Source organism: Hyperolius riggenbachi, chromosome 10, assembly GCF_040937935.1.
Source record: "Hyperolius riggenbachi isolate aHypRig1 chromosome 10, aHypRig1.pri, whole genome shotgun sequence".
Taxonomy (NCBI): Eukaryota; Metazoa; Chordata; class Amphibia; order Anura; family Hyperoliidae; genus Hyperolius; species Hyperolius riggenbachi.
The window spans coordinates 12568624-12581980 of NC_090655.1; the positions used below are offsets into that span (position 1 = coordinate 12568624).

At 49.9% G+C, this 13357-nt stretch overlaps 2 protein-coding genes across 4 annotated transcripts in view; one reads left to right on the plus strand and one right to left on the minus strand.

Annotated features, from left to right (window-relative positions):
• UROS (uroporphyrinogen III synthase) overlaps nucleotides 1-3338 on the minus strand; it is a 43265-nt gene extending 39927 nt beyond the window's left edge. The window contains exons 1-4 of one of the 3 annotated variants that reach the window (XM_068255732.1): nucleotides 3245-3261; nucleotides 2902-3018; nucleotides 951-1028; nucleotides 216-299 (exon numbers count right to left, since the gene is read on the minus strand). In XM_068255732.1, coding sequence (XP_068111833.1) covers nucleotides 216-299; nucleotides 951-1013 — 147 coding nt within the window. In that variant the 5' untranslated portion in view covers nucleotides 1014-1028; nucleotides 2902-3018; nucleotides 3245-3261. The other 2 variants (XM_068255731.1, XM_068255730.1) reach the window with 2 other exon arrangements.
• The window catches only part of BCCIP (BRCA2 and CDKN1A interacting protein), a 29263-nt gene continuing 19235 nt past the window's right edge, over nucleotides 3330-13357 (plus strand). The window contains exons 1-3 of the mRNA XM_068255729.1: nucleotides 3330-3514; nucleotides 6654-6728; nucleotides 11897-11977. Of these exons, the coding sequence (XP_068111830.1) occupies nucleotides 3371-3514; nucleotides 6654-6728; nucleotides 11897-11977 (300 nt within the window). The 5' untranslated portion in view covers nucleotides 3330-3370. The remainder of the gene's footprint in view (nucleotides 3515-6653; nucleotides 6729-11896; nucleotides 11978-13357) is intronic.

Consider the following 13357-nt stretch of genomic DNA (forward strand, 5'->3'; position numbering starts at 1 on the left):
CCGTCGTTGCATTTAGTAGTGCGCGTGTACGCACCTTTAAGGAATGAAGAGATAAGATAACTCTCTCACTGCGTGGTGACAAGTTATCTCTTGCCTTATTATCTCCAGCATGATCTTAGTGAATTGAGGCCATTTTATCATCGGCTTAGTCAATGAACATGGTAAGAGTCCCGTTAACACAAGATTACGGCTGGTAATAGACAGTGAGATAATACCTTGTAGTAGAGCTGGTCCAGTGACACAAACTGGAAGGATAAGACGGGGATCAGCGTTGCTCGCAGCCCGCGGGACGACAACTCCTGCAGGGGGATGAGAAGTCACAGTAACGTACACACACCCAGAGTGACACATAACATCAATATTTATTAGCACACTTGCAATTTGTACTAGGCATTTAGGGGTACAGTGGAGACACTGGGGGACAGAGGGAGACACTGCAGGCACAGGCAAGGTACAGTAGAGGCACAAGGGGACAACACTGGAGGAAGGAGGAGGACACTAGAGGCGGGGGGGGGGGGGGGGGGCACAGGAGGATGGTGGAGGATACTGGAGGCATAGGGGAACAGATGGGGACACTGGAGACACAGGGGGAGGACATTGGTGGCACTGGGGGACAGAGAAGAACACTGGGGGCACACTGGAAGCATGGGGGGGGGTACTGGAGGCACAGGGGTGGGACACTGGAGGAACAGGGGGATACTGTGGAAGCACAGGGGAACAGAGGGGGACACTGGAGGCTCGGGGGGGGGGGGGGGGTTTACAGTGGGGGTTGTACTGGAGACACAGTACTCTGGCTTACATACAAATTCAGTTTAAGAACAATCCTATAGTCCCAATATTGTTCGTTAACAGGGGACTCCCTGTATTTACTTTTTGAACATCAGACATTTGTACATCCTCATATAAGTTTTAAAGGGAAAGGGAACGGCTGGTAAGTTTCCTGTGCTCACCTTAATGTAAGGATCAGAAGCCAGGTCCCCGGACTTGGGCTCTTTGAGTAATAAAACGTTCATGGTGATGGATGCGGCCTGAAATAAAGACAACAGTTATGGCAATCTGAACTGTGCCTGCAGCAGAGGAGTGTGTAACGGACAGGCGGTTATGGCCGAGCTGATGAGTCAGGGGAGGCTCTATAGGAGGGGAGGCTTTTCAGAGATAAGACCCTGGTCTGCACTCTTCAGATTACACACCAGCCTCACTCCCTGCATCATCAGAAGCAGCAAACCCAACATGTAGCCCCATCTGTCTGCCATGGCAAGACTGGTCGGCGAAATCGTCACAAAATAGAATGCATTAGGGAAAACGACTGCAATACAGAAGGCGATGAGAAATATGGAGGCTAAAGGAACGGTCACCTGGCTGTTGTATTGGTCCACTGCTTTTAAAGGGAACCTGAAGTGATAGACATATGGAGGCTGACATGTTTATTTCCGTTTAAACAATGCACATTGCCTGGCTGTCCTGCTGATCATCTGCTTCTAATACTTTAAGCCATAGACCCTGAACAAGCATGCAGATCGGATGGATGTCTATATCCAGCAACCTAAGGTGGTAGGAGGTAGAACTACGTCAAGGAGGACATGTGCGCTCCCACGGCCGATCGTACGCGTGCACGCGCGCTCCCGGTCCACGGATCGTTAGCCCAGGAATCAATGAATCGGGCCATGGTGCCCGATCACTGATTCCTCTCCCCCGCAGAAAAAGCGACTGCTTCTCTTGGAAGCTTCGCTGTTTCTGCCTCCTATGTCCCTCTAAGGGTACATTGTACGCTTAGAGTGACGTCATGTAAACAAACTCAAGGTTGCCATCTTGTGGCCAAAAAGTAAAACTACATCTAAATGTAAAAAAATAAATAAAAATACACATATATTTCCCCAAACAAATACTATTTACATCCCACCCTCCCAAAAATACCCACATAAAATGTTTAATAATTAAAAAAAACATTACAGTAAAAAAAAAAAAAACACAAATATTTACCTAAGGGTCTAAACTTTTTAAATATCTATGTATTTTTTATAAGCTTGTAAAAAGTGATGGATGCAAAACGGAAAAAATGCTTTTATTTCCAAATAAAATATTGTTGCCATACATTGTGATAGGGACATAATTTAAACGGTGTAATAACCGGGACAAATGGGCAAATACAATACGTGGGTTTTAGATATGCAGGCATGTATTATTTTAAAACTATAATGGCCGATAACTGAGAAATAATGAATGTTTTCAGTTTTTTTCTTATTCTTACTGTTAAAGTGCATTTACAGTAAGGTAGCTCTTAGCAAAATGTACCACCCAAAGAAAACCTAATTGGTGGCGGAAAAAACAAGATATAGATCAGTTCATTGTGATAAGTAGTGATAAAGTTACAGGCTAATGAATGGGAGGTGAACATTGCTCGGATGCATAAAGTGAAAACGACCGAGGGCTTAAAGGGTAGGTTCAGGGACAGTTAAAAAAAAAAAAAAATCCAAATCCACTTACCTGGGGTTTAAGCGCAGAAGAGGCCCGACCTGGCTCAGTTATTCTGAGCCTGCGCAGTAAAGCCCGGAGGACGTCCGATGACATCAGCGCGCCGGCGTGAAACGCACAATGGAGCGCAGAAGAGGCCCGACCTGGCCGCCGGCCTCGCCAGGTCGGGTCAGCCACCCGCCGAGGGCACCTCCTGCCTGCCACGGGCTGGAGGAAGCCCCAGGTAAGTGGATTTGGATTTTTTTTTAACTGTCCCTGAACCTTCCCTTTAAGTGGTTAAAAGGAAATAAATATGGCAGCTTCCATTGGTCTCACACTTAAGGTGGAGCTGAACTCTTGCTCAGGACAGAAGGAAAACATAGATAAATGCGGTGCAGAAAGGCTGCCTGTATGTATCTAGAGAGTTTAGCCTGTCTCATTCCCCCTCACCTGTGTCACAAGTTGTAATTTGATCTCTCCCGTGTCACCTAACTGCCACGGCAGATAAGCTGATTTGAAAGCACAGGATCTTCTTACTTTGAAAGGGTTGTTTGATAATCTTTTATGCTACATGGAAGAAGTAAAAGGGAACAAGCAGGATTGTATGGTGTGTGGACATAAACGCTCAGGGATAAACATTTCAAGAGGTAAAATGCAAAATGTTAACAATATAATGACGTCCCCCCGCCTGTCAGCCCAGCAGCCAGAGAGCAGCAGAGATAATGGGGGGTCCTCTGCCTGCCGGGAGACTCCCAGCACCCCCCTCCTCCCCCAGCAGCCCGTCCCCGCTCACCTCACCCTCCGCCCGGCCACCCCCTCCATACACAGCCAGCTCCCCCCTCCCGGCTGCAGGGTGGTACGCTCCGCGTCACTTCCTGTTTACTTCCGCCTCACGCACGCCGAGCCTGGAGGAGACAGCATGGCTTCCAGCGCTAAGAGGAGAGCCCTGGCCGAGCAGGGAGGGCAGAGACCGGAGGACGAGGACGACTCTGACTCCGGGGAGGATTCTGAGGAGGAGGACATCGAGGATGACGAGTCTGAGCAGGACGAGGCGGTGAATGAGGTGAGCCCAGAATACACAGCATGGCCTGCCCACTGAGCACCGGCCTGCCCACTGATCATCAGCCTGGCCTGCCCACTGATCATCAGCCTAGCCTGCCCACTGATCATCAGCCTAGCCTGACCACTGATCACCATCCTGGTCTGCCCACTGAGCACCAGCCTGGCCTGCCCACTGATCACCAGCCTGGCCTACCCACTGATCACCAGCCTGGCCTGCCCACTGATCACCAGCCTGGCCTGCCCACTGATCACCAGCCTGGCCTGCCCACTGATCACCAGCCTGGCCTGCCCACTGATCACCAGCCTGGCCTGCCCACTGATCACCAGCCTGGCCTGCCCACTGATCACCAGCCTGGCCTGCCCACTGATCACCAGCCTGGCCTGCCCACTGATCACCAGCCTGGCCTGCCCACTGATCACCAGCCTGGCCTGCCCACTGATCACCAGCCTGGCCTGCCCACTGATCACCAGCCTGGCCTGCCCACTGATCACCAGCCTGGCGTGCCCACTGATCACCAGCCTGGCCTGCCCACTGATCACCAGCCTGGCCTGCCCACTGATCACCAGCCTGGCCTGCCCACTGATCACCAGCCTGACCTGCCCACTGATCACCAGCCTGGCCTGCCCACTGATCACCAGCCTGGCCTGCCCACTGATCACCAGCCTGGCCTGCCCACTGATCACCAGCCTGGCCTGCCCACTGATCACCAGCCTGGCCTGCCCACTGATCACCAGCCTGGGCTGCCCACTGATCACCAGCCTGGGCTGCCCACTGATCACCAGCCTGGGCTGCCCACTGATCATCAGCTCCCCACTGATCGTCGGCCCGGGCTGCCCACTGATCGTCGGCCCGGGCTGCCCACTGATCGTCGGCCCGGGCTGCCCACTGATCGTCGGCCCGGGCTGCCCACTGATCGTCGGCCCGGGCTGCCCACTGATCGTCGGCCCGGGCTGCCCACTGATCGTCGGCCCGGGCTGCCCACTGATCGTCGGCCCGGGCTGCCCACTGATCGTCGGCCCGGGCTGCCCACTGATCGTCGGCCCGGCCTGCCCACTGATCGTCGGCCCGGCCTGCCCACTGATCGTCGGCCCGGCCTGCCCACTGATCGTCGGCCCGGCCTGCCCACTGATCGCCGGCCCGGCCTGCCCACTGATCGCCGGCCCGGCCTGCCCACTGATCACCAGCCCGGCCTGCCCACTGATCATCAGCCCGGCCTGCCCACTGATCACCAGCCTGGCCTGCCCACTGATCATCAGCCTGGCCTGACCACTGATCACGAGCCTAGCCTGCCCACTGATCATCAGCCTGGCCTGCCCACTGATCATCAGCCTGGCCTGCCCACTGATCATCAGCCTGGCCTGCCCACTGATCATCAGCCTGGGCTGCCCACTGATCACCAGCCTGGGCTGCCCACTGATCACCAGCCTGGGCTGCCCACTGATCACCAGCCTGGGCTGCCCACTGATCACCAGCCTGGCCTGCCCACTGATCACCAGCCTGGCCTGCCCACTGATCACCAGCCTGGCCTGCCCACTGATCATCAGCCTGGCCTGCCCACTGATCATCAGCCTGGCCTGCCCACTGATCACCAGCCTGGCCTGCCCACTGATCATCAGCCTGGCCTGACCACTGATCACGAGCCTAGCCTGCCCACTGATCATCAGCCTGGCCTGCCCACTGATCATCAGCCTGGCCTGCCCACTGAGCATCAGCCTGGCCTGCCCACTGATCATCAGCCTGGGCTGCCCACTGATCACCAGCCTGGGCTGCCCACTGATCACCAGCCTGGGCTGCCCACTGATCACCAGCCTGGGCTGCCCACTGATCACCAGCCTGGGCTGCCCACTGATCACCAGCCTGGGCTGCCCACTGATCACCAGCCTGGGCTGCCCACTGATCACCAGCCTGGGCTGCCCACTGATCATCAGCTCCCCACTGATCGTCGGCCCGGGCTGCCCACTGATCGTCGGCCCGGGCTGCCCACTGATCGTCGGCCCGGGCTGCCCACTGATCGTCGGCCCGGGCTGCCCACTGATCGTCGGCCCGGGCTGCCCACTGATCGTCGGCCCGGGCTGCCCACTGATCGTCGGCCCACTGATCGTCTGCCCGGGCTGCCCACTGATCGTCGGCCCACTGATCGTCTGCCCGGGCTGCCCACTGATCGTCTGCCCGGGCTGCCCACTGATCGTCTGCCCGGGCTGCCCACTGATCGTCTGCCCGGGCTGCCCACTGATCGTCTGCCCGGGCTGCCCACTGATCGTCTGCCCGGGCTGCCCACTGATCGTCTGCCCGGGCTGCCCACTGATCGTCTGCCCGGGCTGCCCACTGATCGTCTGCCCGGGCTGCCCACTGATCGTCTGCCCGGGCTGCCCACTGATCGTCTGCCCGGGCTGCCCACTGATCGTCTGCCCACTGATCGTCTGCCCGGGCTGCCCACTGATCGTCTGCCCGGGCTGCCCACTGATCGTCTGCCCGGGCTGCCCACTGATCGTCTGCCCGGGCTGCCCACTGATCGTCTGCCCGGGCTGCCCACTGATCGTCTGCCCGGGCTGCCCACTGATCGTCTGCCCGGGCTGCCCACTGATCGTCTGCCCGGGCTGCCCACTGATCGTCTGCCCGGGCTGCCCACTGATCGTCTGCCCGGCCTGCTCACTGATCGTCTGTAGAGCCCGACAGCTCTGCACAGATCAGTGTGGCCTGACAGAACCCTCTGCTGAGATCTGTAGTCCATCCTACACACTGACAGTTCACATGTCCCACATGCCCAGCATGGATGCAGAGAGACCCTGCGCTGGAATGGTGGGTCTCAGCAAGGATCCGGAACGCCCCTGGACAATCTAGGCGGGGCTTCTAACTGTTAAGGTAAGTATTTTGTCTGCAAGCATGCTTCTGGATTAACATGACCGCACTGGGCATGCACGAGTACGACTGCCCATGCCCAGTAGAAGGATTGCTTAATGCATTTCGGAAAGCCACATTACAATGTGGGCGTAACACCTGATGTTCATGGTTGAAAGCATCATCACTACCTCTCACTTCAGGTTACTGTTAAAATGTGCTCTGTCTATTTGTAGTAAATATACTGAATGTTTGTCCTTTTCTTTTTATCCATCCTAATAATTTTTTCTTTTCACTCCAGGAAGTCACTGTTGACTTTGAAGCCCACACCATGTCTGATGGCGACCATGATGGCATCAAGAAGTTGCTAAAGCAGGTGAATAATTTGTTTTTGCAATCTATGAGGCTTGGTGTTTTGGGGTGATGGTTTTGTATTTGGCTTTTCAAGCTTTCCCTGCAGGGTATGTGTAGGTAAGTAAGGACTCCTTTCTTTTCTCTTGGCATGGTGTCACCGGAGTGCATCACAAGGGTTGGTTGGACTGTTCATTCAGGTTGTCTTTGGACATGCCTGTCCTGGTGACCACAGACCTCATATGGGGTAGCTACAAAACATTTGTAAAGTGCTTTTCTTGTCTCAGATCAGTACCTAGTGATGTGTTAGGGCAATTGTCCTCAAACTAAGGCCCTTGGGCTGAATGCGCCCCCCTGATTACCCCCCCCCCCACACACACACACGCACAAAAAATGTATTACTTATAGATGCAGTCAACTACATCTTTAAATATTGGTGGTCAGCATATAGAATAGCAGTGCTGGCACCACCCATCCACATGGAAGGTAGAAAGCAGTAATTTGTTGGTTTCCAATCAAATTCTACATCAGGTGACACTGCTGTCCACTGCTGGTTGTCACCTGGGTATGCTTCACTGTCTGGCCCGCAAAGACTTCTACATCATTTTATGTATACTCCGGCCCCCCAGCAGTCTGATGTATGTTGACCCGGCCCTCGACCCAAAACGTTTGGGGACCCCTGTGTTAGGGAAAAGGTTATAGGATCATAAATGCCAGACTAATTAGGTGGCTTTTATTGTTTGATTTAAAGGGAATCTGAAGTAAAAATAAACTTATATGATTTGTATGTGTCGTACAGCTAAGACATAAAACATTAGCAGCAGATTTGAGTCTTATATTGTTTCCAGTACAGGAAGAGTTAAGAAACCCCAGTTGTTATCTATGCAAAAGAGCTTTACTGATCTCTCCCACTTTCAAAGTGGCCGAGAGCGCTGTCATTTAAAGAGACTCTGAAGCCTCTTAAAAATCCTTTTTTTTAATTAAACAATCTTGTTTAATACATTAGCCCTACCTAAACCGTCGCACTCCCGCCGCTGTACGCTATCTAAAACCCCCCTAACTCGCCCTCCCTCTCCCCCGCAAAATCCACGACTTTCTTGGTCGTGGATTTTCCTGCCCCTGTGCGCTTCCGTGTGAGGCGGGGCTATGAGCTGCAGCCCTGCCTCACACGCGTCTGTCAGCGCGTATCTCCGCCTCTCCCCCGCCCCTCTCAGGGAAGGAAGACTGAGAGGGGCGGGGGGAGAGGCAGAGATCCGCCGCTGACAGACGTGCGTGAGGCAGGGCTGCAGCTCATAGCCCCGCCTCACACGGAAGCGCTGCACAGATCGCCCCCTGGGGAGTTAGGGGGGTTTTAGAATGCAATGGTTTAGGTAGGGCTAATTTATTAAACAGGAAAGGATTTTTAAGAGGCTTCAGAGTCTCTTTAAGGCCTGGAACCCACTAGAAAGTGCAAAGTGCAATCGCTAGCGACTTGTGGCAGCGCTTTGCAAGTGATTTGGGGAGTGATTTCCCGGCTCCTATACAATTCATTAGAATGAAAACGCCCCCAAAATGCTGCATGTCCTGTGACTGCGATTTCCTTAAAGGAGAACTGTAGTGAGAGGTATAGGGCCTGATTCACAAAGCGGTGATAACTCAGTTATCACGCCTAAAAGACTTTAGGCGTGATAACCTTTGCACTAGCAAAGTTATCACCGCTTTGTGCTCTAACTCGCGCGAAGCTACTGCGCGTACCTGCGCGCGCAAAGTCCCATAGGGCTTAATGGGCACTTCGCGGTGCGCTACGCGCGTAAAACTTTGCGCGCGGGAGTTCGCGTGAATTCCTTCAGATCACGCCTAATCTAAGTTTAGGCGTGATAAAGGGCTTTTCACAGGCGTGCAAAGTGTTTGCACCGCTTTGTGAATCAGGCCCATATACTGCTGCCATATTTATTTTCTTTTACGCAGTATCAGTTGCCTGGCAGCCCTGCTGAGCTATTTGGCTGAAGAAGTGTCTGAATCACACCAGGAACAAGCATGTGGCTAATCTTGTCATATCTGTCAAAATTGTCAGAAACACCTGATCTACTGCATGCTTGTTCAGGGCCTATGGCTGAATGTATTAGAGGCAGAGGATTAGCTGGATAGCCAGGCAACTGGTATTGCTTAAAGCGGACCCAAACCAAACTTTTTTTTTTTTAGTTCAAAATATTTAGTTGCACCACCCTGACACATACAAAGATTATGGCAGCCTCCATATACCTCTCACTACAGATCTCCTTTAATAGCAATCCATCTAGTGGAATCTGTCCCGTCCATTCACATTGGCTGAGCGTTTAGGGATATCGCTAGGGATTTAAAGAGGAACTCCAGTGAAAATAATTTAATATAAAAAGGTGCTTAATTTTTACAATAATTATGTATACATGATTTAGTCAGAGTTTGCTCATTGTAAAATCTTTCCTCTCCCAGATTCACATTCTGACATGTATTACATGGTGACATTGTTACTGTGGGCAGATTATGTAGCTGTTCTGGCTTTAACAGACAGCTATAAACAGCCATTTCCTGTGTGTGTCATTGTTACATTGTGGCAGTTTGCCCAGAGTACCGTACGGTACCAGAGCCTCTTGTGGGAGGGGTTTCAGCACAAAATCAGTCATACAGCGCCCCCTGATGGTCTGTTTGTGAAAATCATTATATTTTTCATGTAAAAGTGGGTATCAGCTACTGATTGGGATAAAGTTCAATTCTTGGTCGGAGTTTCTCTTTAAACTGCTCCCTAAACGCTTTAAAAAAACCCGCTCTAGTTGGTTCCAGGCCTGAAGCCTATTATCTGTCTCTATTGGGCGGTCAAATGGGGGGCTACGTCAGAGAAAAGGGGCCAGCTAAATAAGTACATTAAATATGCATTTCAAACAAGAAAACAACAAACAGCCTTTCGGCTCTGTCAGCCGCTGCCCCCCATTTGAGGGGTGAAATATGTTGGGTTGGTGGTGGTGTTTTTTGATGTAATCATTAGTACCATTTAGCAAGTGAGTGAGGGGTTGATGCCTTGAGCAGAAGCAATACTCATGCCTGTGGATCACTAATACGTATTTACGTATTTGCTCCCCTACCCCTTGAATGTATTTCTTTATAGGATTATCAGAGCTTGACAGATTTTTAAAGGAATCTCAATAAAAGTTATAATAATTTATTAATTAGTCAGATTACCAATTGTGTTTATGAAAATATCCGACCTGGCTGACTATTTTCTTGGGCTTTAAAGAGAATCTGTATTGTTAAAATCACACAAAAGTAAACATACCAGTGCGTTAGGGGACATCTCCTATTACCCTCTGTCACAATTTCGCCGCTCCTCGCCGCATTAAAAGTGGTTAAAAACAGTTTTAAAAAGTTTGTTTATAAACAAACAAAATGGCCACCAAAACAGGAAGTAGGTTGATGTACAGTATGTCCACACATAGAAAATACATCCATACACAAGCAGGCTGTATACACCCTTCCTTTTGAATCTCAAGAGATCATTTGTGTGTTTCTTTCCCCCTGCAGCTATCTTCCACTGAAGTGTCAGGCTGTTTCTTACTGCAGAGTGCAGACAGCTCTGCCCCTATGTAATTCCTCAGTATGTGAAAGCCCAGCCAGCTCAGAGGAGGATTTATCCAGCTTGTAAAAGATAATAGAGCAGAGAGAAGCTGCACTAATCTAAATAACACACAGGCAGTGTGCAGAGAGGGGCCTGGAGGGGGGAGTTCATAGCAGAACCACAACACTGAGGAACTTGGCAGCCTTCCAGACACAGGCCTGACAAGTCTGACAAGAGAGAGATAAGTTGATTTATTACAGAGATGGTGATAGTAGAATGTGCTGCAGTAAGCCAGAACACATTAGAATAGCTTTTGGAACTTGTAGGATGATAAAAAACAGGATGCAATTTTTGTTACGGAGTCTCTTTAAAGGACTTACGAGGTGAAAGTAAGAAAAAAATTTAATCACCTGCCTCACCTTTTAAGGCACGGAGGGCGCCGTCCGCACCCTCCGCGCCGATCCGCCGGGTCCCCCCGCTCATTAGCCCCACGGCCCGGGTCAAGCTCTCTTGCCTCTCGTAAAATGGCCGCTTGCTGTGGCTGCGGCTGCGCAGTCCGCATAGCCGCTGGTGCGGCTGCGCAGCTCTAGGGCCAACCCCCCCCCCAATCCATGCTACGTAGCGTAGCAAGCGGCCATTTTACGAGAGGCAGCCGGCCCGGGGGGCTAACGTGCGGGAGGACCCGGCGGATCGACACGGAGGGCGCGGACGGCGTCCTCCGTGCCTTAAAAGGTGAGGCAGGTGATTAACTTTTTTTCTTACTTTCGCCTCGTAAGTCCTTTAAAGGGAATCTGAAGTGAAAATGAACTTATAATATAATGATTTGTATGTGTAGTACAACAGCTAAGAAATAGAACATTAGCAGCGCAGATATCTGTTGTTATCTATGCAAAAAAGCTTCACTGAACTCTCTGACTGAAAGGTAGCAGAGAGCTCTGTCTTCTGAAGCTTGTTATCTCAACTGTCAGACACTGTATTTTGTTTTTCTGATGAGGGAAGTTCAGAAGGTCATTAGCCTGCTCTGTGAAATAATGTACAATGCTGAGTGTAATGTGTAAACTGCAAATATTAGAGAATAATGCAATGTTCTAAAAAACAACAACTGTATAACTGAACATAAAAATGAGACTATTTTCTTTGCTACTAAAGTTTTATTAATTATCCGTACTACACAACCAATTAATTATATCATTTTTTCCGCTTCAGTGTCACTTTAAAGTGGACCTGAACTCTTGCACAGGACAGAAGGAAAACAGAGAGAAATGCATCGTGTATGTATTTAGAGAGTTTAGCCTGTCTAATCCCCCCCTCTGTGGCTAATCGCAAGTTGTAATTTGATCTCTCAGCTGTATCAGCTCAGGGATCTCCTCTGTTACAGCAGAGCAGCTAATTTGTTAACACGGGATGTTAACCCTATGTCTGTTTCCATGAAAGCAGGAAGTAGACACACTGCAGATTTATGGCAGGATTTGTATCATCTGTAACAAAGAAATGTTTTTCTGTAAAGGTTATTATGCTGTTGCTTATCTTTTAGAGCAGAGAGGACGTTCTGAGTTCAGGTCCGCATTAAATCTAACCATATATGGTAATACTAACCTGGTTTTGTTTGTGTTTTCATTTGACAGCTCTTTCTGAAAGCTCACGTGAACATCACAGAAATGGCAGATCTGATCATTCAGCAGAATCACATAGGAAGCGTCATTAAGGTACCGTATTTATCATGATAGTGAATTATTACTATTTAATATTCTGTCTTGCTCTCTACCGCTGGCGAATCACTGTAGAAAGTTTTTCCCCCTCTGTGACGTGAGGAATAATGTCACCTGATCTCCCAGAGTCCTCCGGGGCAGAAGGCTGTGTGACATCATAGATTAGGCTATACATTACTGGGAGGGCAGGCTTACATAACAATATAAATACCATAGATTTAGGAAGTGGTTATGATGCTGAAGCCAGAATAACTCATGTAACTGTCCTGAATAATAATGAATGTTCTTCTATCCTGTGTACGATGCGGTGGCAGATGCAAAGTCCCGTCCTGAGCAATTTCTCCAAATGCCATGCAGAAGTCAGACTAGCCCTAATGGGAAGGCTCTGTATAAAATGTCTGATAACAGAGACACTCTGAACGATGGGTTTGTGACAGTGACATCACATCAGTGTCACCATACACAGCATGAATCTGTGGTAGCGTGGACTGAGCCCAAATCTGGGTCAGAAGATTTTACAAAGTGCTAACATTGACTGAATCATTGACAAATGGCAAACAGTGCAGATTGCCTGGCTGCCCTGCTGATCCCCTGACTGTAATACTTTTAGCCATAGCCCCTGAACAAGCATGCAGCAGATCAGGTGCTCTGACTGAAGTGCGAGTAGATGAGCAGCCTGCTTGTTTCGGGTGTGTGATTCAGACACTGCTGATCAGAAAAATCAGCAGGACTTCCAGGCAACTAGTATTGTTTAAAAAGAAATAAATATGGCGGCCTCCATATGTCTTACGCTTTAGATTCACTTTTACCTGGGGTCTACCTTCTAGACCCCTGTGGTCGTGTTTCCATGCTGTCCTCTGCACTTTATCTATCATAAAAACGCACACATTTGCAGGTAATTGGGCCGTAAAGTCACAGGTTTTTCAGTACTTTTTGGAAATTGTTCTTTTTTCCACCGATACCTGTGCGATAATTGTCATCTATCAGAAGACGAGGCAGCGAATGTCCTGTGTGTTACATTGCCTCGCCGAATTCTCAACTGCGGAAAAATTAAATGGACTAGAAAGAAGCAAACATTCCAAAATGCATCCATTGAGAAAGACTTAGGAATGATGAATAAAGAACATAGAAAATATTACAAATTAACGTTTTGGGGTTTGTTTGTTTTTGAAGCACCGCCTGCTGGTTTGACTGGCACATTTTGGAACCATGTGAGAACAAGGATCTATAGCAGAAAATATTTTTGAAGAGACAAAAGTTTCAAGATGATCTTAAAGCGGAACTGTAGATATAAAATTAAACACATTGGCCTCAATTCACTAAGCTTATCTCCTGTCTTTAATAACTCTTCTAGAGTTGTTACCATGGTGATAAGGC